Genomic DNA, 27,674 nt, shown 5'->3' with positions numbered 1-27,674 from the left:
GATGCCAGCCCCTGGACAGAGTTTCCAAGGCAACGACTGCTGTGTTTCTCTCCACTCTGAAGGAAAACCTGGGAGAATCCAGTCCTGATGTGGCTGTTAAGGGAGCCAGGGTGGGGGAAAACAATCTGTGAATGAGCAGACTTTTGTTCTAGCCTGTTTTTTTTTTTTTTTCTCTGTAAGAATGAGTCTTATTCACATGCATTTTTCTGTAGCTCTGAAATGAGGATTTGAATGAACTGTTTGAGATGGGTGGTTAAAAGAAAATATACACAGATCATCAGTCTGAGAAGCACTAGATGATCATCCAGATTAAGAAGTAATAAAGTCAGAATTCTCACAGGAACAAGAGATCATTTTTGTCACTGAGTACAAGAAAGATTAGCATGAGCCAAGACACAGAGGCCGAAAAAGGGGCAAGGGACAGTCCCCACTGAGAACAGCTTCCATCTTCAATGTTTTTCTCATCATTAGTAGGACTATAAAAATTATTGTCCAAATCAGGGCACATTTGCGAAAGAGGGAACATCTAATAATTAAGTCGGGATGACAGATGTCAACTGTCCTGGGAAAACCAGCACTTGTGTCACTGTACTTTGTGTGCCTCCCGGTAGAGAGCCATTGAACAAAGGTGGCCTCAGCTACCGGAGTGTGAAAGCCACGAGGCTCAAATGAGAGAGGAGGAGGCCAAGTCATCCGATGAAACTGAGTTAGGTGGGAATGGAGTAGAGAAATGAAAGAAATGTGGACAGGTTTGAACAGCAGCTCAGGGAAATCTGATGATAGATCAAGCAGAAGTAGATTAAAAAGACTTCAAGGCAATGGTGCTCTCTGAGGGAACACAATTTGGGGTGGCCTAGTCAATGGTTTTGTGATTTTGTCCAGTAAAGAGTATAGCAATTCTCTTTAGGTTTGAGCAGCAATACACGAGGTTTCTGGGGAGAACAATCCCAACATAGTAGACATGAAAAAAATGTTTAATAATGAATCTTCTGTTTCCTAAAGAAATTTACTAAAAGTAGACATCAATAAGCTTGTGAAACACATTTGTGGTTATCCTCAAAGAAGTCAACTGAGTTTATTTACCATCCATAGCCAGTTAGGGATGAGATAAAATAGATGGAAATGACTGAACTTTTACACTATTAAATGTACTTACCCCAGGCGTAAACACGTTTGTCCTTCTTTTTTTTTGGGACGGAGTCTCGCTCTGTCACCCAGGCTGGAGTGCAGTGGCGCGTTCTTGGCTCTCTGCAAGCTCTGCGTCCTGGGTTTACGCCATTCTCCTACCTCAGCCTCCCAAGTCGCTGGGACTACAGGCGCACACTGCCACGCCTGGCTAATTTTTTCTGTATTTTTAGTAGAGATGGGGTTTCACCGTGTTAGCCAGGATGGTCTCAAGCTACTGACCTCATGATCCACCCTCCTCGGCCTCCCAAAGTGCTGGGATTACAGGCGTGAGTCACCGCGCCTGGCCAAATACACATTTATTCTTTAACCAGATGGGTCTTCCTGCTGAAATAACCTTGAAACTTTAAAAGGTACCCAAGAATGCCAAGCGCGGTGGCTCACGCCCGTAATCCCAGCACTTTGGGAGGCCGAGGTGGGCAAATCACTTGAGGTCAGCAGTTCGAGACCAGCCTGGCCAACATGGTGAAACCCCATCTCTACTAAAAAAATATAAAAATTAGCCGGGCATTGTGGCACACACCTGTAATCTGAGCTACTCAGGAGGCTGAGGCAGGAGAATCGCTTGAACCCGGGAGGCGGACGTTGCAGTGAGCCAAGATTACATCACTGCACTCTAGCCTGAGCAATAGAGCAAGACTCCATCTCAAGAAAAAAAAAAGTACCCAAGAAATGTATTTTTACCTTAGAAAAATTAGAAGATTCTACAGAAAACTGAAATGAAGACAATAAAAGCAACTATAATCCAAGTACCCATAAGTAACCACTATTGATATCTTAGGGTATATCCTTCCACATGATTTCCTATGCATTTTATTTATACATATAATTATAAAAAGGACAGCTTGCTGTGCATATTCTATATTACTATATTATGAATAGTTTGCTATATCACCAAATATACTTTTGCAACTTTGTTTCAATGACTGCATAATATTTCACAATATTGAATAATTCACTTAACCAAACTCCCAGCATTATGTACTAGGCTGTTTCTAGACTTTTTTGTACTACAAACAATGTAGTTTTGAACATCTAGTGAAATCTTTGTGCCATATAATGAATGAATCTGGATTGTGTGAATTTGGTGAGAGAACTGAGGCTGTTAAATCTGGGCCTGGATTAAGATGTGGAATGAACACACAATAAGAATAAAAGAGGAGACGGATTCTAGGTCCGGCCCAGCATAGAACCCTGAGCATGTTACTTAACCTCCCTCTGGTTAGTTTTCTTATTTATAACAACATGACAAAAGTTGGACATAATTAATGAAATCTTGAACTGGTTTACTGAAAGGATTAGATATGGTAAAGGTGTGAAAAACCATTTAAAGTTATAAAGCAGTTTACTTTTTTTTTTTTTTTTGAGACTGAGTTTCACTCTTGTTGTTCAGGCTGGAGTGCAATGACGCAATCTTGGCTCACTGCAACCTCCACCTCCCGGGTTCAAGTGATTCTCCTGCCTCAGCCTCCCAAGTAGCTGGGATTACAGGCAACTGCTACCACACCTGGCTACCTGCCACCACACCTGGCTAATTTCTTTTTGTATTTTCAGAGACAGGATTGGCCAGGCTAGTCTTGAACTCCAGACCTCAGGTGATCCACTTGCCTCTGCCTCGCAAAGTGCTGGGATTACAGACGTGAGCCACTGCGCCTGGCCAAAGCAATTTACTTTTTCTGGGGTCGGGGGTTGGAGTCTCGCTCTGTCGCCCAGGCTGGAGTGCAGTGGCGTGATCTTGGCTCACTGCAACGTCTGTCTCCCAGGTTCAAGTGAGTCTCCTGCCTCAGCCTTCCAAGTAACTGGGACTACAGGCACCTACCACCACACTCGGCTATTGTATTTTTAGTAGAGACGGGGTTTCACCATATTGAACAGGCTGGTCTCAAACTCCTAACCTTGTGATCCACCCACTTCGGTCTCCCAAAGTGCTGGAATTACAGGCGTGAGCCACCGCCTGGCCAGCAGTTTACTTCTGTAGGGATTTATGATTTTTTTTTTCAAAATGCTGTTTAAAAAAAATTCTATTAAATCAACTAAAACTATTTCCAATTTTTTTACTTTCTCCAGGAATACAAATTTTTATGAACCTATTGAATGTTGAGTAATTTGGAAGCTGTGGTGCCTGAATGGGTGCTTTTGGGGAGAAGCTTCTAGGAGCGTTTTGGGCTAATCAGACAGCAGCCTGCCTTCTGAATTACGACAACCCAAAGGCAGAGGGAGCAAATGCTTTGCAAAGGGTCCCACTTGGTGGAGGGGGAAGTAACCCTCGCTGTGTGATCGCAGTGGGGGCAGGTCGCTCACTCTCCCGCTCCCCTTCCTGGGGCTCCCATCAGCCAGGAGTCTGCTAAAGCCTGCTCTGAAAATGGAGTGATCTGGGCATGATGCTGTCCAGCCCCAGAGGCAGAGGCCAGCTTGCTGTCAGAGATAAAAATGGCTGTTGGAAGTGGAGTCAGAAGAAAAATATGTTAATAATGAATTCTGGGAGCAGACCTAATGAGGGGTGTGGGGAGGGTGAGTAGGTAACATGAATGGAAACCTTGCAGGCCAAATGAGCTCCAAAGGGACAATCCTCAGCTGGAAACTGCGCATGCCCGCTGTGTACCTGTCACTCACCAATAGGATGCAGAAGCATTGGGAGAAATGCCTCTGACCACACGCAGAGCGGCATACAGCCTTCCTTCCCTCCCCTGCTCATCTGCAGGCCATCAGTGCACAACTCTGGTGCTGGGGGTCGTGTTGGGGGGGCACCATCTGCATGGTGTTCAATGGAGTGACCCCCTAAAGCACATCCCACCCTTCCGTCCTCGCCCAGCTGGAGAGGTCCCGAGCACAGCTCCCCTAAAGCACATTCCATCCCTCCATCCTTTCCTAGGTGGAGAGATCCCGAGGGCAGCTCCCCTTCCTTAGTTCTCTAAGCCTAGGAGGGATCTGGGCATAGAGTAGATGCTCCTTGTGCGCTCACCAAATGGACGAGTGAGTAGCACCAGACCCAGAAGTGGGAGATCTCTGCACCACCTGTCTGCCAACGATGCAGGAATTTCACAGTCATTCTCTGGTATCCCTAAACAAAATCGTTTGTATTCTCACCCATGAAGGAAGACATCTTGGGTTAGAAAAAAATAGATACATCTAAATTTAGAAAGACATCACTTGAGTTTTCTGAAAGCCATATTGTTAAGCTGACATATATTTCTTTCCTGGTTAGGCCCCCAAACTTGAACTCAGTGTGGTAGGGGGTCAACTTAGTTAAGTGAGGGAGAAAGGAAGGGATACTTCTGACAGCAGGTATGCTGGAGCCTAGGGGATGAGAGTACACTCATTCTTCAGAAGCAGAGATTAATAAATGCTACATTAAGAAAATATATTTTTGCTTTGCTGTAGATATCTCCCTTGCAGTTATCCAATGCTGACCAAGTAAATGTACTAATACATACATGTCTTCTTTTTCCTCCTCCTCTCCCCTTCTTCCTCCTCCTCTTCTTTCTTCTTCTTTTCTTCTCCTTCCTTCCTCTCTCTTACTCTTCCCCTCCCTCCCTCCCTGCCTGCCTTCCTTCCTTCCTTCTTTCCTTACTCCTTTTTTCCTCCTCCTCTTCTCTCTTCTCCTTCTCCTTCTCCTTCTCCTTCTTCTTCTCCTTCTCCTTCTCCTTCTTCTCCTTCTCCTTCTTCTCCTCCTTCTCCTCCTTCTCCTTCCTCTCCTTCTCCCTATTCTTCTCCCTCTTCTTCTCCTTCTCCCTCTTCTTCTCCCTCTTCTTCTCCTTCTCCTTCTCCTCCTTCTCCTTCTCCTTCTCCTCCTTCCTTTCTTCTTCTTCTTCTTCCTCTTCCTCTTCCTCCTCCTCCTCCTCTTCCTCTTCTTCTTCTTTTTCTTCTTCTTCTTCTTCCTTCTTCCTTCTTCCTTCTTCCTTCTTCCTTCTTCTTTCTTTCTTTCTTTCTTTCTCTTTCTTCTTCTTTTCTCACTTTGTTGCCCAGACTGGAGTGCAGTGGTGTAATCTTAGTTCACTGCAGTGTCAAACTTGTAGGCTCAAGTGATCCTTTTGCCTCACCCTTCTGAGTAGCTGGGACTACAGGCACATGCCACTATGCCCAGATAATTTTTAATTTTCTTTTTGTAGAGACAGGGTCTTGCTATGTTGCCTAGGGTGGTAATTTTCTAAAACTATACTGATGAAAATCTGGAAGAAGAGGAGTGCTGCTTGTAAGATGGACTTTTAGTTGCTATTACAGTCCAAAGAGAGGACTGTAGCATCTGATAAATATGAGAGACAGAATTATATTATGGACCATAAACACAAGTGCATAAATGTTTCTGAGAGACATTACCCTGTGCCCTTAGACAGTCTCCCACCTTCGGTAATTAGAGCCTGGCAAAAGACATTAGTTTGGAGTAAATATCTAACTTTTTGGTTGCCTTCAAATATGAAGTTTGTATTTTTGTTTGGTGATTCATCTTTTCATTGTTGACAAATCATAAAGGGAGGGACATATTTTATTTGGGTTCATTCTCTTAAATGACAAATTCAAGAACAGATATGCACACGTTCTCTTTGGGGGCTGACAGGGTTAAAGGTCACACCCGTATCTGAGCTTCCTAGACACTGGCATGGGGTGCTTGGGTGGTGGGGGAGGGATACATGATAGTTTCTTAAGAGAAGGAGTGGTTAGTGATGTAAGGATTTGGGGTTAACCAACCTGAAGAGGGGGAGTGTGGGAGAAAGGAAGAGATAATCAGAGATAGAGAGCTGGGAGGTGGGAGAGGGAAGGAGAGAGAAAAGGAAAGAGAGAAAGAGAGAGAGACTGGGTGTTGAATTGGTACATTTAAGAGCCACAAAAATCCTCCCAAAATACTGTTTTCTCAAGGCTGCTTTCATGTAGGTGAGAGAAAGAATCACTGAGATTTTTGTGTTACCTGTTGTATTAGTCTGTTCACACGCTGCTATAAAGAACTGCCCGAGACTGGGTAAATTATAGAGGAAAAAGGTTTAATTAACTCATAGTTCTTCAGGGCTGGGGAGGCCTCAGGAAACTTAGAATCATGGCAGAAGGGGAAGCAAACAGATCCTTCTTCACATGGTGGCAGGAAGGAGAAGATTGAGAGCCAAGCAAACGGGGAAGCCCATGATAAAACCATCAGATCTTGTGAGAACTCACTCTATTATGAGAATAGCATGGAGGTAACCATCCGCATGATTCAATTGCCTCCCACTGGATCCCTTCTGCCACATGCAGGGATTATGGGAACTACAATTCAAGATGAGGTTTGGGTGGGGGCACAGCCAAACCATATCACCTGTTAAGAGACAGCCTTCAAGAAATCTGTTTAAAAGCCTTCCTTCCCCTCTGCCACATCCAGGGCTCACAATTCTATTGGGCTTTCTCATGCTGGGAAATAGGTGAGAGGAGGGATGGGTGCTGTCCAAGGGTTTTGCCAGAGTGGCCTGGCCAAGGGCGTCTAGATGGGTAGACAGAAATGAGATTTTACACACATCTGTCCAATCCACCTATGAGAAGCAAGGCTCCTTCTGGAAGGTCTGAGAGTTCCTCTGGACAGCCTAGGGAGCCAGAGCTGGAGAAGAAAGTGGAGGCAGCTGCCCCATGGGCTCTAGGGGACAGCCCGTATTCAAGCCCTTTGGGAACTGAGAAACAACCTGGGGATGGGAGAGGGATGTGAGGTCCCATAGTCACGTGCATGGGGGCTCAGAGTCCTGGCAATCTGATCATGAGTGTGAGGGTGACCTTGCTGGGATCCCAGCTGCTCGAAAGGGAAAATGGAAATTGCTGGTTACATCTACGTATCTATAAAGATAACTGATTATCTTTAGGGTTTTATTTTTTAACTGGGACAGGGAGAGTTTGTTAGTATAGAATTTCTGTATTATTTAAAATCTCTTTTACAAGTGCGTCTTTTATAATTAGGAAAAATCTAATATCAAGATTTCCAATTTGGAAAAAAAAGGGGCAAGAATCAGGGTTGAAGTAGGTTCAGATGTTGGGGGCTGGTGACACCCGCACTGCTGGCTGGCTCATGGGCTGGGCACAGTGCTGCGGGAAGGAAAGTCGAGTCCCAGGTTAAGAGATAGCACTTCTGTTTCTGGCTGCTCCTTTGTCTCAGGAGGCAGCTGTGTCCTAAGCCTCGGTTTTCTCCTCTGTGAAATGGGGGTGCCAAGAATTCATCCTTCACAGAGTGGTTGAGAGGCTTCCATGAAAACACCCTGATATAGTTTGGATGTCTGTCCCCTGCAAAGCTCATGTTGCTATGTGACCCCCGATGTTGGAAGTGGGGGCTGGGGGAGGTGTTTGGGTCGTGGGGGCTGGGGGAGGTGTTTGGGTCATGGGGGCGGATCCCTCATGAATGACTCGGTGCCCTCCCCATGATAGTGAGTTTTCAGCTCTATTAGTTCACTGGAGAGCTGGTTGTTTAAAAGAGCTGCCTCTCGTCCTTCCTCCTCTTCCCCTATGTGTGGAAGCTTCCTGAGGTTCTGACCGGAAGCAGATGCCGGTGCCAGGTCTCTTTTCTTTATGTGTTACTCAGCCTCGAGTATTCCTTTATAGCAACACAAAATGGACTAACACAGCCCCATAAAAATTACTTTGTAAATTGCCACGTAAATGTCAGCGGCTCTAATTCTGGAATATAATTTTGGTGTGTTTTTTCCCCTGCTGAGGCTGGAATCCATGGCTCCTCCCAGAAGTCTTCATGGTTAATTATGGCTACGTATAATAGAAACACAAGCAGTGTGGATGAGTGCCTACGTGGCATGCTCACTGCACCTGTGCTGTCTTTCCCCACCCGGTCATCCTGTGTTAGAGGGTGGAAGACGAGGAGGCACAGGCTGCATCTCTCTACTGAGGGCTCCTCCACGTGGAGGGTTTCATGGTGGGGAAAAGCACCCCTACACTCACTCCTCTAGTCTGTAAAATGTCAGAGAATAACGCATTGCTCTCTCATTGCTCTGTGATGCTGCACTAAGAGGCCAGGGCCCCCTCCCGAGCTTGAAGCATCCACGTTGAAATACAAGATGGCAGGGCCAGATCAACCATCTTTCTCTGCCAGGGAGCCTCAGAGTCTCCATCAGCCTGGGAAGTTTAATGACAGCTATGCAAGTGCTCTTAGGTTTATTTTGGGGCCTTTGCAAAGCAACAGGGGAAAAGTAATTTTATTTTTATAAAGAAGAGAAAAATACCCTGAAAGCCCTTGCCAGTGGAGCCCTTTCTTCATTTTTCTCCCCAGCTACTTGCTTCCTACAAAGTCCTAAGCCTTGAAGAAAGGCAAGTTTACTGTTCCTAACAAAGGGTGGTTTATGTCCTTTTGCTACAAGACAAAAGGGGGAGGGGAGGAAGTTCAGATCTCTCTTTCTGGAGACTATGAAGTTCCGCTGGGGAAGTAGCTGCCTTGGTCTGCGGTTAAATAAACATGGAACAGATGGGAAGAGTTAGAGGGAATCTGTGAATTCAATGAGACCAGACTATCTTGGTGTTACTGAGTGAAGCAAAGGGTTCCACTGAAAGCCTGGGTTAAGCTCTCTGGCCTCATTAGGTCTGAATAGAGAAGGGTAGCGAGATGTAAGAATTCCTGACACTGGTTTTGTTTACCTGTGGCTCCAATTGTGTGAACAGGCAGCATATTTATCTACATTTTAGTCTAAAGATGGAACATATGCCTGTGGGCTCTATTCCATTTAACAAGCTTTTATTGAGCACCTACCATATGCCTGACTCCTAGCTGAGCGCTCAGGGGGACAAGGAAGAAGTGTAGCATCCAGGACAGCGTGGAGAGAGGAAGAAGCTTGAGTGCAGATCCTTATAGTTCCACCATTTTGTGATCTTGGACCGGCTGCTTAATATCCTTGAATCTCAGTTCCTTGGTCTGTAAGATGGGGCAGTAATATCTCGGGGAGAAATTACACTGTATGAGGTGACACATGTGAATGTCACAGCTAAAGTCTTTTGGGTTGCAAGTAACAAAACCCACTGCAAACATAACCAAGAAAGGGAATTTCTTGGAAGGGTGTTGGGGTCTCTTCTGGATTTTACCGGGAAGTGTAGCCTGGGAGCGACACGGGGGACAGAGAAGACCAGAGCCGTTCTGGGGCTCTCAGCAGCAAGGAGGGGGTATCTTCACCCCAAAGTCTCCACTAATAAGGCTCTTCCGTGCGGCAATCTCTGTGCCACTCTCAGTTCCAGCTCTTCACATAGAGTCTGTTTGGTTCAGTTGGCTCTGGCCAGAGGGGCAGGCTCCCAGCCTGGAAGCCTAAGTAGGATGGGGACTGGGTGCCTGTATGAGTCTTCTGGGCTGCCCCAACAAGATACCACAGACTGAGGGGCTGAAACAACTGGGCTTTGTTTAGACACAGTCGTGTAGCTTGGAAGTCCAAATCGAGGTGTGGGCGGGGTTGGTTTCTTCTGAGGCCTTTCTCCTCGGCTTGTGGATGGCCACCTTCTCCCTGTGTCTTTACACATTTTTCCTCCATGTATGGGTCTGTGTCCTAATCTCCTCTTTTTATAAGGACTGTGGTCAGATTAGGGCCCACCCTAACGGCCTCATTTTAACTTAATTACCTCTTTCATAACCCTACATCCGAATATGGTTACCTCAGGAGATCCAGGGGTTAGGACTTTAACATATGAATTTTTTGTGGCCCACAATTCAGCCCAAAACAACGTCCTCCAACAGAGAGGCTTGTTAGGAAGACATTCCCAAAGGTGTCCACTCTAGCCATGTCCCTAGCCCAGCAACAGGAACATAGCAGGCGCTCTTCAAATTTTGGTACTCTTTTCTTCTCTTTGCAAAGTACTAGCTCTCTCCCACCAAGGAACTCCTTTTCCCCAAGGGAGATGATGCCTGGAGCTGTGAAACAAATCCTGAGCCACGGGATGAGTGTAGACTTGAGACTCCAGAGTTTGGGATCCTGGTCCGGATAAGAGATGTCATCTTTTGGGTCAGTTTCTCATGGATGAAATGGGGTGGATAGGTATAGGCAAGTGGGCCCAATGATCCTATGATTCAGTGATTCTAAGCCTTGCCTTGGTTAAGGGCAGAGCGCCAAAGTGAGGGGTAAATAATTGGTGTTGACGAGAGTTGCTGGGAAAGCCTTTATGCTTGTTCAAAATGGAGTGTTTCCCATAATCTGTGTTTGGGTTGGAGCCAGTTATCATCTATGACTGACTGAATATTTTTGGTTAGAAGCAACTCGTCTCTTTTTCTTCTGACAATAAAATAAAATAAAGTTCTGCCCTTCAGAGCCAAAGCAGCACATATTTTGGAGGGAAGTCTCAGAGAAAAGCAGTTTCTGCTCATTTCCCTCCATCATCAGCCTGTCTGCCCCAGCTCCCGCTCTGGCAGACACTGCTGGCGGCTTGGCAGAGCTGGGATTGCTGCTCTTGAGGTTCTGAAGGCCAGTGACTGAAAGAGAAGGCGCTGGAAAGGGTCTGTCAGGACTCCAGTGACAAAGCGAAGGATTTAGGACAAGAGTCAGATAAGATAAAGAGAAGGAAGATGCTCTCAACTCTGAGTTCTGGAATGAAAGTGTCTCAGGGAGTTCCCACAAGGACACTGCGTCCTCGGTTTCCTGGGTGCTTGGATGAATCTTGGGGCTTTTCCTTTACACATGGAACCTCTTCTTGAGATTTGAGGGGCTCCATAAATCATACCCTCTCCCCCCTGCCAGACTCCTAAACCAAGACAAAAGGAGAGGAGAATGTGCCTGGCAGGCACAGTAGTGGGTTTCCTAACAGAAACCAGAGACTCAGAGGCCAGGGAAGAAGGAGCGTACTGAAGGGCGTGTGCAGTCCCAGGTCTACACCTGGCTGGTTCTGAAAGACAAGCAGGAGCAGCAGCTGAGCTCTGCTGGCCCAGCTTCTCTTTCCAGCAAATGAGGGGTGGTGATAGAGTTTGTATACATGTCTCCGCCCAAATCTCTGGTTGAAATGTAATCCCCAGTGTTGGAGGTAGAGCCTGGTGGGAGGTGATTGGATGACGGGGCGGATTTCTCATGAATAGTTTAGCACCATCCCCTTGATACTGTCCTCACCATAGTGAGTCAGTTTGTGAGATCTGGTTGTTTAAAAGGGTGTAGCACCTCCCCCTCCATCTCTTGCTCCTGCTCTGGCCCTATGCCTGCTTCCCCTTTGCCTTCTAACGTGATTATGAGCTTCCTGAGGCCACTCCAGAAGCCGAGCAGATGCCAGCATCACGTTTTCTGTAAAGCCTGCAGAACCATGAGCCAATTAAACCTCTTTTCTTTACAAATTACCCAGTCTCAGGTATTTCTTTATAGCAATGCAAGAATGGCCTAATACAGGTGTCCAGGGGCAGAGGGAGGCTGAGTGTCAGGTGAATGGATGTCCTGACTCATAGAAGCAAAGATCAGGAATAGGAAGAAAAGCTTTCCCACAACACTGCCACTTACCCCAAAACAACTCACCCAGCATAGTCAGGTGTTAGGTTTTTACTGAAGGTTTGGAAGGACAGAGGGTGGGCTCACGCTGCTTGACACTGATGGCTTAACCTTGAGTATTAGCCATTGGCCTCCTTGTCTTGGAAGTCCTTTGGCCCTGCCACCAAGAACTGTTCCCTTGCCGCCTCCTTCCCAGCTGCAGCTTCCTCTGGTGTTGCTACAGCCTTCCCTCCTGGAAGGTGCTTCTCCTGAATTCCTCTTATGATGCAGAGAATTCTGACTCTTCGTCCCTCTGTTGGACATCTAAGGAACATTAAAGGGCTCAGCTTCACACACGAGCACATATCTATTTCGGCATCTCGGAAGAGCTAGCAGGGATGTTGACATTTCAGGGTTTCCATTCTGTCTGCTTTATCTGTGTAGGTGGAAGGGAACACTTCAGGTATTTATCTTCCCAGTGCGATGACTGATGCCCGCTAGAAGGCAGAAGTGACACCATCAGTTTTGGTGTTCAGGAGCATTCTTTTCGTTTATTGTAGGGTCCTGCCTACCATAATCCAGGAAGTGGTCTTCCAGACATTAAATAGGATCGTGAAATCAATGGCGCGAGCCTTCACAAGTAAGTCAATGATCAATTAATCAATTAAGGTTTTATTGTTGAGAACGATGTGCATTATGGAACTAACAATTCTTTTTCCAAATGAAATCCAGATTTCAACTCCATTTATTGAATTGTGAACAGTCCATTTTTTCCTGCAAATTTAAATTGCTGCCTAAACTATTTACTGAATATGTACATTGCTCTATTTTTGGACTTTATTTTATGTCAACAGATCCATTTGTCTATTGCTGTACCAGTAGCATACTTTAAAAATATGGTTGCTTTATAGTTACCACATTTTGATATCTTCTATATAAAATCCTTCCATCATTGTGCCTTTTCCAAAAAACTCTTGGCTTCATGTATGGATTTTTACTTCCCATTGGTTGGTTGGTTTCTGAGACAGGGTCTCTGTTGCCCAGACTCAAGTGCAGTGGCTCAATCACAGCTCACTGCAGCCTCAACCTCCCAGGCTCAAGCAGTCCTCTCACCTCAGCCTCCCAAGTAGCTAGGATTACAGGCATGCACCCCCACACCTGGCTACTTTTTTGATTTTTTGTAAAGATGAGGTTTCACTATGTTGCCCAGGCTGATCTCAACTTCCCGGACTCAAGTGATCCTCCCACCTCGGCCTCCCAAAATGTTGTGATTACAAGCATGAGCCACCATGCCTGGCCCCCATTGATTTTGTAAAAGTCAGCTTTTTGTGGCATATTTTACAAAGGATCAAATTAGTAAAAAATGAAATGTACAATTTGATGAGTTTGACACATATATACCCTCACGTAACCACCTCACAATTACAATGTAGCATATTTACATCACCTAAAAAAAAAATTCCCTTATGTCCTTTTGGAGTCAATTTCCTCCCCAGCCCTGGCCCCATGCAATCCACTGTGCTTTCTTCTGTCGCTATGGTTTTTTCCTTTTCTAGAATATTATATGAAGGAAATCATACTGTATGTAGTCTTTTGTGTCTGACTTTCCTTCACTTAGCAGAATGCTTTTGAGATCATCCATGTTATTGCAGGAATTACTAGGTTGTACCGTTTTATTGCTGCTGGTGATCCATTGTATGGATGTACTACAATTTGTTAACCCACTGATGATGGACATCTGGATGGTTTCCAGTTTTATACTGTTATGACTTCTTCTTCTTTTTTATTTTTATTTTTTTGAGTCAGGGTCTCGCTGTGTCGCCCAGGCTGGAGTGCGGTGGCACGATCTCGACTCACTGCACTTCATTGCGGCTCACTGGTTAATTCTTGTATTTTTAGTAGAGACAGGGTTTCATCATGTTAGCCAGGCTAGTCTCGAACTTCTGACCTCAGGTGATCTGCCTGCCTTGGCCTCCCAAAGTGCTGGGATTACAGGTGTGAGCCACCGCCCTTGGCCTTGTCATGAATAAAACTTGTCATGAATATCTGCATACAAATTTTTGAGTGGACACAGGCTCACATTTCTCTTGGGTAAACCCCTATGAGTGGGATTGCTGGGTCATATGGTAAGTCTGTGTTTAACTTTGTAAGAAATGTTTAGATGTTCCAGTTTCTCTGCATCCTCACCAGCACTTGTTACTGTCAGGTTTTAAAATTTATTCTAATAGGTGTGCAGTGGTGCCTTATGATCATTTTCATTTGCATCTGCCTAATGACTATGATAACCATCTTTTTCATATGCTTGTCACATATATATACCATTTGGTAACACACCTGTTGTAGTGTTTTGACCATTTTTTAAAAACTGGGTTGTCTGTTTTCTTACTGCTGCACTTTGGTAGTTCTTTTTATATTCTAGATCCAACTCTTTTGTTAGGTATTTAAAAAATATTTTCTCCCAGTCTGTAGCTTGACTTTTTATTCTCTTAACTTTTTACTGAGCAAAAGTTTTTGATTTTGATAAAGCCCAATTTAGCAACTTTATCTTTTTTGGTGTCATATCTACGAACTCTTTGCCTAATCCCAGGTTACAAAGATTTTCTCCTATGTTTGCTTCTAAAAAGTTTAATGTTTTTCATTTAGGTTTGTAATCTATTTTGAATTTTTTTAATAAGGTGTGAGGTTTATGCTGAAGTTTATTTATTTTGCCTCTGGGTGTCCAATAGGTCCACACCGTTTGTTGGAAAGCCATCCTTCTTCCAGTGAATTGCTTTTCATCTTTGTCAAGAATCAATTTGTTCTATCTGTGTGGGTCTGTTTCCAGGTGCTCTCTTTTGTTCTGCCAGTACCACACTGTTTTGGGGAGGTAGATAAATAGTTCACTCATTTGTTAGGAGTCTGGCTACACTTTTACTGAAAGAAGTGTTTTAAAACATTACCAGTTCAAAGTGGCCCCACCATGTCTGGGTCTTCACTACCCCTGTCCATCCATCAGAGTCCCACAACACTGGGGGCTTCTGGAGGGCAGGGATAATGACATTCTTTTTGATAAGCCCAGCACAGGACCTGCCACATAGCAGGTGCTCAATCATATTTGTGGGAAAAAAATGACTAATGATTCACTGGCTAAATACTGTCGACATTCAAGAATACAGACAAGAAGTCACATTTAGAAGGAGGCTTTTAATCACAGAGTGACCATTTTACAAACAGGGAGCAGAGACATTTTTGCTGTGCTCCAGCACTCAAAAACTTTTTTTTTTTTAAGTATAGTCTAATTCAGATGAAGAAAATATACTTATGGGCTATGACCTTTTTCCCCAACCAAAATGAAATAATTATATTAAATGCCATGAAAAAAATGACACATATTTATACCTAAGATTATCTATTTTACTCAGTAGAAGTTATGATGAGGAAACAGGCACTGGCTTTCACCTTCCGAAATGGCCATATCCAGGCATCTTTGGAAAGCGACAGGCTGTGGAGCCTTATCATCCCTCCTCCTGAAGTGGATTCAGGTTTGATTGGAAAATTCAGTCGCTCTCAGGCTGCTTCTTGCTGCTGTAAAAATCCTTTCTGGTATGAAATTGTCAAGAGAGCAACACAGAAGAATTTCTCTGAGTCTTCTGTGGGACAAGAAAATAGCTCGATAAGGCAGTTTTCCATAATTGTGCTCTTTATAGTGAAATGTTACCTGCTTTGCCTCTGAGCTGTTAAGGGTTGACATACGTGTCTTTTATTACACCTGCCAGGGGAGGAAAGAATGTCAGAAACCCAGCCTGAGAAGCCCTAGTTCCTTCTCTGATGTTTAATTTCTCACATCTCTGCTTCAGACAGTCTGGTCTAGCAGACAGGCAACAAGGCCGAGGTAGCTGGCTCCAAGTCTTCCTAAATTCTCAGGAACTCCATGTTCCTTCGTTCTAAGGAAAGGGAAATAGGATGTAGCCCATCACCCTGCTGTACCATCTTCACTGAGACAGAATCATAAGAATGACACTTAAGTTACCATCTGGTGTCACATCCTTGACAGTTGGCTCTCTCGCTTTCTTGAGTATTTATTTATTTATTTTTTTTATTGTCAGCTAGACATTTTGCTTCTTCAAATAAAGCAGTACTCCACTGGAATGTTGCTCGGATTTTAATTGTGTTTTCTTTGGATGGAGAAGAATTTGAAGTTCTACTTTCGTAATAACCACACCAAATGATTTACTTAAATTGAAAGTGAACAGTCAGTTACGTGTTTAGTTTTCAGTCATGACATTGTATATGAAAGTTATGAAAAGGTAAGTGCCATCTATGTTGACTTTGAAAAAATATACATATAAAAATCACTATGGTCTCTCTAGAAACGCTGAAAGCCAAATATAATCTTAACATTTAAATGTGAACTTGAGGAACAGGGCCACATTTTAACGGCTTGACAGGCTTCAGTTTCAGCTGCTTTCTTTAAAGAGAAATTTCTAAATATTTAAGCAGCATCTGTCAAGTCTCCCAGACGTGAGCCATGAATGAGACTTCCTGTATTATGGGAATTGTAGTGACTGCTAGAAAAATAAACTGCAAATAAATGAATCCAAGGGAGAGGGATGCAAATACGCTCTGCAGTACGAGTTCACTGAGAAGGGATTGCTGGACGAATTTCCTTGAGTAGGTACTTTAAAAAAAACCAAAACCACATCTTTTGGGCGTCAGTGTCTGTGGCAGTTCATTGCAGACACAGATGTTTGTGTACAAAGACCAGGGCATTCACGTATAGATATGAGTAAGTGTAGCAACATATATTATATATCCAAGTCTTATTTAATTCTACAGCATTGTTGTGTGCTATTGTTATCACCATCCTATAGATGGAGAAGAAACTAAGTCTGGCTGTATCCCTTGATTTTGCCCAGGGTCACTGTCTTAGTTTGTTTTGGCTGCTATAAGAAAATACCACCAACTAGGTTATAAACAACTAAATTTCTCACAGTTCTGGAGGCTGGGAAGTCCAAGAACAAGGCCCCATAGATTTGGCATCTGGTGGCAGCTGCTCTTGGTTCCTAGATGGCATCTTCTTGCTGGGTACTCATGTGGTGGAAGGGACAACTCTCCTTTCTTTAGCTCCTTATAAGGGCACTAATCCCATTCATGAGGGCTTCCCCTTCATGACCTAATCACCTGTCCAAAGACATTCCAGTACCACCATGTTGGGGATTAGGTTTCAACGTATGAATTTAAGGGACACAAAGGTTCAGTCCATACATCATGTAATTGGTTGATGTTGGTTCTGCTGTCTCCAGAATCAACATTGTAGCAATGCAATGCAACGTTCGCAGCACCGTGACATTGACATCATCATGTCCCCCACAGACCTGAACTGCGTATTTGTACATAATTCCCAACAATTCAAATGGAATTCTGCTTTAAGGATGCCTACTTATTTATTTATAACTTCTTTTGTTTCAATAGTACCCAGAAGAAAAAGATGTCTGTGGTTCAGGAAAGGTGATCAGGAATAACCCAACAACCCCTTTCAGTCAACAGCAGTGTATTTTTCTTTGAAACCACCAAAGATTTTCTCCTTAGGAAAATGGCCTTGGCATGTAATTAATGTGCCAATCCTGTAGCACTTTTCCTCCTCAGAGGGCTAAATAGAGTTTGAGCTTTCTTTGTTTAAAAGCAGCAACAGAAAATACCAAACCTAAGGATGGAACTCACGCTGAGCCCTTTTCCCGTTCTGTTTTCTTTCTCGTGGCTCTTCTATGGCCAGAATATTATAAAAGCCTCCTATGGCTCACAGTCAGTCAAAGAATCCATTTTTCTTCTGAGGCGGCTCGCACATACCTGGTTGCGATGGCCCCTTCGTAGGGAACATTTCATGGTGAGAATCTTATAAATAACAAAGAGCAGCACAAGAAAGCTTTTGGTGATAGAAATTCTTTTCTCACTTCAGTTTTCTACTCAACATTTCTGGGTGAAAATGATTGGGATTTTATTTTCTGTCAAACCTTATCAGTATCAGCTAGGTTCCAAGGAATTTTTAGTCCAGCTGGAAGATTTCTCCTGGGAATGAAAAATTGCATAAATGCTTTCCACTTTAAGTTCAGGTAAAATATCCTCCCCTTGTCCCTAGCTCCTGCCTCCCCACCAGAAAACTAACCCCTAATAGTAATAATACTTGGTATTTGTGCTGGGAATTAACTTCTCAAGGTCGGACAGAAAGCAAATGTAGAGAAGTGATACCTTGGGGATGAAAAAGCTTGACTTCTTTAAAATAGTTCTTCCCCCACTCCATTATTGAAGGATGACATTTGTATGTTAAGAAGAAAATAAGTTACTCATAATCCCATTGCACAGGTGTAAATGCTGTTAATATTTTGCTAAGATTTTTTTCCCAGTGCACATATATAAATTTTTTCTTACACAATTGAAATTCTAAAGACAATGTTATGTTAGGTGGAATCCGTATGTCTTATGTAAAACTAAAAGAGGTATTTTTTCCCCCCCAAGAAACAAATCCTCACACTGTGAGGTTGGAATGATTATTTAGACGCTTTGACAAACATCGAATTGTACATTGGAACAGGAATTTTTTATGTCCTTTTTCCTCTATTCATGGTTCCCAAAAATCACCCCACCTCTTCTTGACAGCAGCAACAGGCAGAGGAAAGAATGCTTTTGACTTACAGAAGTCACTAGAGTGGTAGAGTCACAAAGATGCAAGAAGGGCTTGGGACCCACAGAGTTCTGAGGAAGGGAGGAGTGACGTGTGACGTGGACCACACAAACAAGGGCATAGAGGTAGTGGTACTGGGTGTTGATTGAGGAAGGGCCAAAGGGATAACAGAGAGGGAATGGTGATAATGGGGAAAAGCCAGCATGGCAGACACAGAATTTCATCTGTCCCTGTGCAGCATCTAGCACTTACAGCAGGGTGGGGTCATGGAGCAAGTTATGATTAAAGTGGGTAGAAGGAGCATAAATTATTTCCAGACTGAAGTAAAGAAAAGCTGGTGTATGACCCTGTAGCTGTCTCATCCCCTGCTGTAGGAAATGGGGAGGCCTCACATTAAAATTGGTGTATCCTGGATCCCTGAGAGACTTCTTGGACTTGTAGTATGAATGTGTGGAACAAACCTAAGTTGTATAAAGTCGTTGAGATTTGGGGGTTTATTGTCACTGCAGCACAACCTATCCTATCCTAACTAATTTAGCCATGTGGATTCTTACAAGTACAAGAAATTTGCCTTCTTCATCTTGCTCATGGCTAGGCATGGGCAAAGTGTTCAAGTGACACAGGGGTTGGGTGAAATCTATTATGGGGCTTTAGAAGATGGCTTTTCTGCCTTAGAAGAAGAGATGAGTGTGGAGACACTGCCATTCTCCCCTCTCCTTTTGCCAGATGGTGTCACATTATATAGATATGGTACTTGGGGCTGTGGCAGCCTCCTTGTGACCATAAGGAGAGGCATTACTGACATAGGGATCACAGGGCAGAAAGATGGAGAGCATCTGGGTCCTTAATGACACCGTAGAGCCACTGAACCAAGCCTGGAGCTTCCCTGCCTCTGTACTTCTGATTGGGTCTGTTAAGACCATCCTTAGCCTTTTAGCTACTTCTGGTTGGTTCCTCCCCTACTCACAGTCAGAGTATCCTAGCTGTCCATCTAATAGTAAGTTAACAATAAAATAATTAAAATCATCATTTTTCCTAATCATCAGGAATATAATTCTACAATTTTGCAATTTGTAAAATGCTAAACTCATAAAATATATTTAGGGGCAGGGCTTCTTCCCCAAAGACTCTTATTTTATAAAAGGACTCATTAGAGTTGTTTCAAATACGAGTTACCCATGTGCATTTCAGTGATCAATTATGAAATGAAAACATTAGGAACTATCTTTAATTTGGTTATCAACTCCAAGTGAAGCTTAAATGGTTTCTTTAATGTTACTAAAATTATTAAGGCTTAGCCCATTGTAAATGTTCAGTGAAAGGCAGCCATTAGTACTATTAAGCTATGGCAATTGGCTGTACTTTTTGGACATTGACTCCACTGTGGATTCACTGGCAGGCGGACATGGGACTGTACCTGGCAGGCCAGGCTGAGTTATGCTGTGCTAACACATCAGCAACCTGGCAACCTCAGGGGCTTGCAGCAGCATCAAGGTTTGTTTCTTTCTCATGCTGCATGACCCTCTCAGGCAGGCTTGGTTCTGCCCACATCATCTGCAGTTCCAAGGCTGATGGAACAGCCTGTCTGGAACATTGCTGGTTTTGTGGCAAAGAGAAGAAAGAGACCATGAATCATGGCCTGGCCTTTATAGCTTTCTTCTGAAAGCAACACACATCACTTCTGCCCACATCTCATTGGCTGAAGCAGTTGATTTTTGTGGGGCGGAGGCGGGGGGTGTTGCACCACGAGAGGAAAGTAGAATTTGGGGGAACAGTAATAAAATCCACTGGAGGCAATGAATTGGGGTGTCTGAGACCCTCAAGTCAGCCCAGTTTCCCTAAGAATGTGTCACTGCTCTCAAACCCTTGCCTGCATTCCTGATATCTCATTGCCCAGCCAACTGTACCCCCATATCCATTCTCTTTTCGCTCATAGCAATAGAACAGTCCATTGGTAGATGGACTCATGGCTCCCAAGTTAAACCCACCATCTGCCAGCCTCCCTTGCAGGTAGATGTGGCTGTGTATTTAACTTTTTGGTGAATGAAATACAGCCTTAAGATGATGTGTGATCCATGTCATGCCCTTAAAAGGAAGGGGCATATCCACCCCTTTACCTGTTCCCACTTGCTGCTGGCTGAAGTCCAGATGCAATGATGAACCACGCTGGACTCACCAGACAAGAGTGATGCTCTGGAGATGGCAAAGCAACATGAGGAGGAATCTCTACCTTCTCAAGAGCTATGCCATTGAGCTGCCATACTAGCCTGGACTTCTACATAAGACAGAAGTAGATAAATAGATTTTGATTTTTTTTTTTGACCAATGTTATTTTGGGTTTCTGTTTCATCAGTCTTACATACACATTTCCTGCCCAAGTACACTCCTTTTTTTTTTTTTTTTTTGAAAGGGAATCTTGCTCTGTCACCCAGGTTGGAGTGCAGTGGTGCGATCTCTGCTCACTGCAAGCTCCACCTCCCGGGTTCATGCCATTCTCCTGCCTCAGCCTCCCGAGTAGCTGGGACCACAGGCGCCAGCCACCACACCTGGCTAATTTTTTTGTATTTTTTTTTTTAGTAGAGACGGTGTTTCACCATGTTAGCCAGGATGGTCTCGATCTCCTGACCTCGTGATCCTCCTGCCTCGGACTCCCAAAGTGCTGGGATTACAGGCGTGAGCCACCGCACCCGGCCCACTCTTCTTTTATTTTCAATAAAACACAGCTGGCATTAAACAATAGCAGGGAAAAAAAGGCCAGGTTATATTTAGTAATAAAAATGCCCAACTGCGTGAGAGTTCCCTGATGCCACTTGCAGGAGGGCTCTTGAGACAGTGAGCCTGCTTCTTCAGCAGGACACTCTTCAAAGGGAAGGAGAAATGCCTTCCGAGATCAGACAGGACAGCTCCTGGAAGTAAGAGCTGTCCCTCTTTACCTTACTCTTTTCCCATTTTATCCTGCAGATGTCCTTCCCATAGAAAAGCTTGTTCTCCATGGTGGGTTGAGGACAGGCAGTCCAATGATGGATGATAGTGGGCAGGTCTCAAACCGTGCCTGAACGCGGTGTCTCCACAGAGAACGTGCAGGCTGTACACTCGCCTTGGCCTTTGCAGGGGCCAGTGGTTAAATAGGCTTCTAGCTTCTTGGTTGATGTTTCCTTTTTTGCTGGCACAATTTCTCCCATTTGTTCGTATTTTTCCTAGTAGAGATGTCAAATAGGTTTCACCTCATGTGTCAACACTTATGTATTGGTAGTGGCTGCCAGAGTCACTGTGTTGGGTTCCCTGAAGCAGAACCTCAGGCAAGGATTCAGATGCACTGGGTTTATTGAAAGGGGCTCTTTGGAGAAAGGGAGTGAGGGAAGCCAGATAGGGCAGGAGAAGGAGCTACGTAGAGATGTGGTCTCAGCTGCAGCTGAATTTCAGCTTAATCCCATGCTGGCCTCTAGAGCATAAATCACACCTCAGCTTTGTACCCACTTCGAGGCAAGAGGGCTGGACTTTATGAGTCAGTTATTTGTTGCTGGCTGCTTCAGGTGAAGATCCTCCAATTACGCTGAAGACAATTCTCTGGAGGTGGGGGCAGCTGTGAGTATCCAGTATCGGCATTCATAGCCAGGAAATGGGTGCCCTTGCTGATAAAAGGGACCTGGGAGCAATACCAACAGCATCTACTCCTCTGCGTTCATGATCGGGGAATGAGTGGTTGTGATCAATTAGCTATGTCTGCCATGGGCATGGGCACCATCTCTGTGGAGACCCATGCTGGGAGGAGAGGAGACGAAAGAATGAAATAGGTGCTCCCCTGTCTCAAGAGCTCTGGTAAAACGTTTACTGAGGAAAAGTATGAAAATTATATAATAAGATTTGCATTAGTCCGTTCTTGTGTCGCTATAAAGGAATACCCAAGGCTGTGTAATTTATAAAGAAAAAAGGTTTTATCTTGACTCATGGTTCTGTAGGCTGTACAGGAAGCATGGTGCCGGTATCTGCTGGGCTTCTGGTGAGGCCTCAGGAAGCTTCCAGTCATCCTGCTTGTCACATGATGAGAGAGGGAGACAGAGAGCCAAGGGGGAGGTCTCAGACTCCTTTAAACAAGGAGCTCTCACATGAACTGAGTGAGAACACACTCATCACCAAGGATGCTGCTAAACCAGTCATGAGGGGTTCCACTTCCAACCTTGGGGATTACATTTCAACAGAAGATTTTGAGGGGACAAACATCCACACCACATCATGGCCCAACCATTGCCTTATAAATTAAGAGCTGGCACTACCTCTTTCCTAAGGGCTCAGAAGCAGAGCTTCTGGTAAGAACCTTTGGTTGCAAGCAACAGATTTCATTCCTGGGTAACTTCAGCACGTTAGACATTAGGACTATGGGAAGCACATTGAGGGAGCTCACGGGATCAAAGAAAGACCATAAGGCTGAGCAGGAATTGGGGCCACTCCAGCATCCTCAGCATCAGGACTGCTTTCTAGGGTGGGGCCAGAACCCTCTTCTCCAACCACCTCTGGTCTCTCTGATTCCTTCTTTTTGACCAACTTATAATTTTAGAATAGTTTCAGTTTACTGAAAAGTTGCAAGAATATTAGAAAGAGTCCTGTACTATTTCTTCTATTGTTAACACTGCTATGGTACATTTGTCACAAATAATGAATGGATGTTGACACATTGTTATTACCTAAATTCCACAGTTTACTCAGATTTCCTTAGTTTTTATTTAATATCATTTTTCTGCCCCAGAAGCTCATCCAGGGCACTGCATTACATTTAGTAGCCATATCTCCTGAGGCTTCTCTAGACAGAATTTCTCAGACTTTCCTTGTTTTTGATGACTGGACAGTTTTGAGGAGCATTGGTGAGGTGTTTGTAGAATATCCTTTACTTTGTGTTCCCCTTTAATTTTGGCTCAGTTTGAGTCCAGCGTCTTCCTCCTTGGATCAATTTGCCATGGCCGGGGCAGAGTGGGAGCAGAACAAGTCCATGGTTGGGGTGGGGGTCATTGTGAACCCTAGCCTTCCTATTTTGTGCCTACAACCCTGGTAATGAAATCAGGGTCCCCTGCCTGCAAGATAAGATGAAACGAATTACAGCTCCCAGGAGGATGATTCCATATGCCCACAATGGTAGCATAAGAAGTGGCACAAAATTTGATGGCCAAGATTAAGCAATTGTAGAGAAGAAACCTGAGTAATTCTGACCAGAATCAAAGCCATGGCTGCTACATACTTTATTCTCTGTGCTTCAGCTTAAAACAGGAGAGTATGCCTGAAATTCCTTTTCCATTGCTTGTCATTTTGATTACAGTATCACTGCACATAGCAATTTTTTTTCCTATCAACAAAATGGCAAACCCTCAAACTGTAGATTATTACGATTACACGGTACAATTAATTTGTTATTTCTTTTGTTTCTCTCCCCATCCCAACCCTGAAGATTACAGAACAATTGATGTGCAAGACCTTGGTTAAAAACAACTGCTGCTGAGAAAAATTCAGAAATGCAATTCATTTCTAAATAGGTCATTTACATAGCAAAGAGCTGTGATGCTCACTGAACTGAGCTGAACTCATTGAACTCATTGACTCATGCCTTTATTCAGAAAACAAGGAATTCATCCAGGAAAGCAATTAAACACTGGCCTATTTAAAGAAACCTGTTGCTCTTTTGTAAACTGGACAATTATTTGTTTGCCCAGAATATAAAGGTTAAGTGAATTTAGACTACTGCCTTTCCTGTTTTCAAATAGAAACAATTTCACTGTGTATGTCAAAGCTGGACCAGATAAAATGATCATTTTTAGGTTCCCAGTGATTCTCCATCTCTGCTCACTCTAATACCCTGTAGAGAGCACCTAAAATCTACTCTCTTAGCAAGCTTCCAGTATACAATATAATATTATAACTATAGTCCTCACGTTGTACATTAGGTCTCTAGATTTTATTCATCCTGCCTATCTGCAACTTCGTCTCCTTTGACCTATAGCTCTTCATTTCTTCCCTCTCCTTCCAGCTTCCTGGTAACCACAGTTTTAATTCTTTGTTGCTATGCATTTGACTCTTTAAAAGTTTCCTCATATAAGTGAGATCATGCAGCATTTTTCTTTCTGTGTCTGGTTAATTTCACGTAGCATGATGTCCTCCAAGTTCATGTATGTTGTCACAAAGATGAATAATATTTGTATTTTTTAAAGGCTGAATAATATTCAATTATATATACACACAATGGATATTATTCTGTACACAGTGGATGTTATTCAGTATACAATGGATATTATTCAGCCTTAAAAATGATGGATACTCTGAAGATATATATATCTTTATATATGTAATATAAAGATAGAAAGATTTATATATGTAATATAAAGATATATAATGTGTATTTATGCATACCACATAGATATATATCTATTGTGATATGCACATATATTTATCTATATAGCTATATCTATAGATATATCTTTATATCTATGAATGATAAAGAAATTGTGGTATGCACATATATCTATATATCTAGATATATCTATAGATCTCTATATCTGAATATATAGATCTTCATGGTATATTTGCTCAGATCCTAGATATATCTAGATATATAGCTATAGGTATAGATATGTAGAGATAGAGATAGATATATACATACATGTGCATACCGCAGTTTCTTTATCCATTCATCTGTTGACAGATGCTTAGGTTGTTTCCATATCTTGGTTACTGTGAATAATGCAGCAGTGACTATGGGCACGCAGATGTCTCTACAAGGTGCTGATTTCATTTCCTTTGAGAATGTACCCAGCAGAGAGATTGCTGGGTCATATGGTAACTCCTTTTTTTTGTTTTGTTTTGTTTTGAGACAGAGTCTCGCTCTGTCGCCCAGGCTGGAGTGCAGTGGCGCAGTCTTGGCTCACTGCAAGCTCCGCCTCCTGAGTTCACGCCATTCTCCCGCCTCAGCCTCCTGAGTAACTGGGACTAGAGGTGCCCGCCACCACGCCCGGCTAATTTTTTGTATTTTTAGTAGAGACGGGGTTTCACGGTCTTTGTCAGGATGGTCTCGATCTCCTGACCTCATGATCTGCCTGCCTCGGCCTCCCAAAGTGCTGGGATTAACTCTTATGTTTAACACTTTGAGGCATTGCTAGACTGTTTTTCAAAGTAGCTGCACTAGTTTACATTCCCACCAGCAGCATATGAGCATTCAAATTTCTCCACATCCTTGCCAACACTTATTATCTGTCTTTTAGGCTCTAGCCATCATAGTGGGTGTGACGTGATATCGCATTGTGGTTTTGACTGGCATTTCCCTGATGGCTAGTGAGGTTGGGTATCTTTTCATGTGTGTTTATTGACCATTTGTATTCTCTTCATGGTTTATTTGTTCAGATCCTTTGCCCAATTTGTAATAGATTATTTGTCTTTTTATTATTGAGTTTTGGGAATTCTTTATATCCTAGATACAAGTCTTTATCAGATATGTGATTTGCAGATAACTTTCCCCCATTTTGTGGGTTATCTTTTTTTCTTTTTTCTTTTTTTGAGACGGGGTCTCGCTGTGTTGCCTAGGCTGGAGTGCAGTGGTGCGATCTCGGCTTACTGCAACCTCTACTTCCCAGGTTCAAGGGATTCTCTGCCTCAGCCTCCCGAGTAGCTGGGACTACAGGTGTGCACCACCATGCCTGGCTAATTTTTGTATTTTTTGTTAGAGACGGGCTTTCACTGTGTTGGCCAGGCTGGTCTCGAACTCCTGGCCTCAAGTGATCTGCCCACCTCAGCCTCCCAAAGTGCTAGGATTATAGACATGAGCCACTGCGCCCAGCTTGTGTGGGTTGTCTTTTCACTCTCTTGATGAAGTCCTTTAAAGCACAAAATATTTTAATTTTGATGCAATCATATATGTGTATTTTTGCTTTTGTTATTTGTGCTTTTGATGTAATATCTAAGAAACCATTGCTAATTGAAACTCACAAAGACTTACCCCTGTGTTTCCTTGTAAGAGTTTTGGTTCTTACATGTAGGTCTTTGATCCATTTTGAGTTCATTTTTGTATATGGTGTGAAATAGGAGTCCAACTTCATTCTTTTGCATGATGATACCCAGTTGTTCCAGCATAATTTGTTGAAAATAATATTCTTTTTCCATTGAATTAATTTGGCTCCCTTGTTGAAAATCAGTTGAGGGTAAATATGAGGGCAGGTATGAACACAACTGACCATTTAGTCAGATGACTCCTTTCCATTCAGTTACTACCCTTTGTTTAGTCTACGTGATGGCAGTGATGTCAATACTGTTAACAGGGACAGTCCCTCATTTGGGCTTTGAGTCCCTTGTTTGTCCTGGGAGCCAGGCTCTGTGTAAAATACATTATTCAGGTTATCATATACTTTCCAAAAATGCTCTATTGTTAATCCATTTTACAGATGAGGATACTAAGACCCAGAGAGATTAAGTGACTTGCCTGAATTAGGAGGTGAAGGAATGGCAGATTCTCCTGATGCTAGTCAGGAGTATAGTATATTTTGATATACTTGAAAATATGAAAATTTAGGGAGAAACCAGTTACGCTGCAATATATAGAATAATTAGCCATCCAAAGATGATAATTCAGTTCTTATTTAAAAGAGAGAAAGGAAGAATCTGAGTCCTCTACCCTTTGGCAGACCTATCTGGAACTTTGGAAGTACTTGATAGCATCCATCAGGAAATGGTCAGACGACTTGAGTTTTGTATGCAGTTGTTGATGAGGTCAGATAGAATGGAGAATCAATGGAAAATTTCAGAGCATTCTTTTGTTTTACATTATTGGCTAGTTGTAAACTCTGTACTTTGTTGAAAGACACAACAGAACCAAGTGATGAACAAGAACGGATAACTTCATAAAGGAATGAAAGCAGAACTTTAAGAAACTGCTGATGTTTGGGAAATGAAAAGGGGCTGATAATAGCAATTAATGATTGTGAAATCTAGGCCTCTTACTGTGAGTCTTAAAATCAGTTCTAAAACAGAAGATTAAATACAAATTGATCTGCTGATGGGCAAAGGTAAAGTTCAAAAGTGAAGGATTGACCAGTACGTATTATGTAAATTAAGCTCTTTTCTGTGATGTGAATAAATACAAGCTGATAATTAGTGTCAGTGAGATGCTGAGTTGATTCTGTATTTGGCAAAGATGCAGGACCATGTCTGTCTGCAGTCACCTTCAGAAAGGCTGTCTTGCTGCAGAGAGATGCCATGAAACACTTGAAGTTCTTGTTGCAACTGGTCTTCTTACTTTACTAATGCAGCGGGTCATTGCAACAGGCTTTGAAGTGCAAAGCCTTCTTTCGGTTATGTGCTTATTAAAAACCACCATGCTCTCGCAAAAATCCAAGAACTCTAATGGGAAGGATTTTACAGTAAGAGGGCCACAAAACCCCAGATTGCCCTAGATCCTTGCCCTCTTGCTTGTTTGCCTGGCACCTGCTGCA

At 43.3% G+C, this 27,674-nt stretch overlaps 1 protein-coding gene across 2 annotated transcripts in view; it reads left to right on the top strand.

Annotated features, from left to right (window-relative positions):
• MIS18A (MIS18 kinetochore protein A) overlaps positions 1 to 27,674 on the top strand; it is a 186,775-nt gene that overhangs the window by 22,460 nt on the left and 136,641 nt on the right. For both annotated transcript variants that reach the window (XR_010125265.1, XM_054468494.2), the window contains exon 4: positions 12,116 to 12,195. Coding sequence is in view for 1 of the 2 variants with exons in the window: in XM_054468494.2 (XP_054324469.1) it covers positions 12,116 to 12,195 (80 nt within the window). In the remaining variant the exon portion in view is untranslated. The remainder of the gene's footprint in view (positions 1 to 12,115; positions 12,196 to 27,674) is intronic.

Source organism: Pongo pygmaeus, chromosome 22, assembly GCF_028885625.2.
Source record: "Pongo pygmaeus isolate AG05252 chromosome 22, NHGRI_mPonPyg2-v2.0_pri, whole genome shotgun sequence".
Taxonomy (NCBI): domain Eukaryota; kingdom Metazoa; phylum Chordata; class Mammalia; order Primates; family Hominidae; genus Pongo; species Pongo pygmaeus.
Note: the sequence above shows the minus strand (reverse complement) of the source record. Positions and strands in the feature narration are given on the sequence as shown.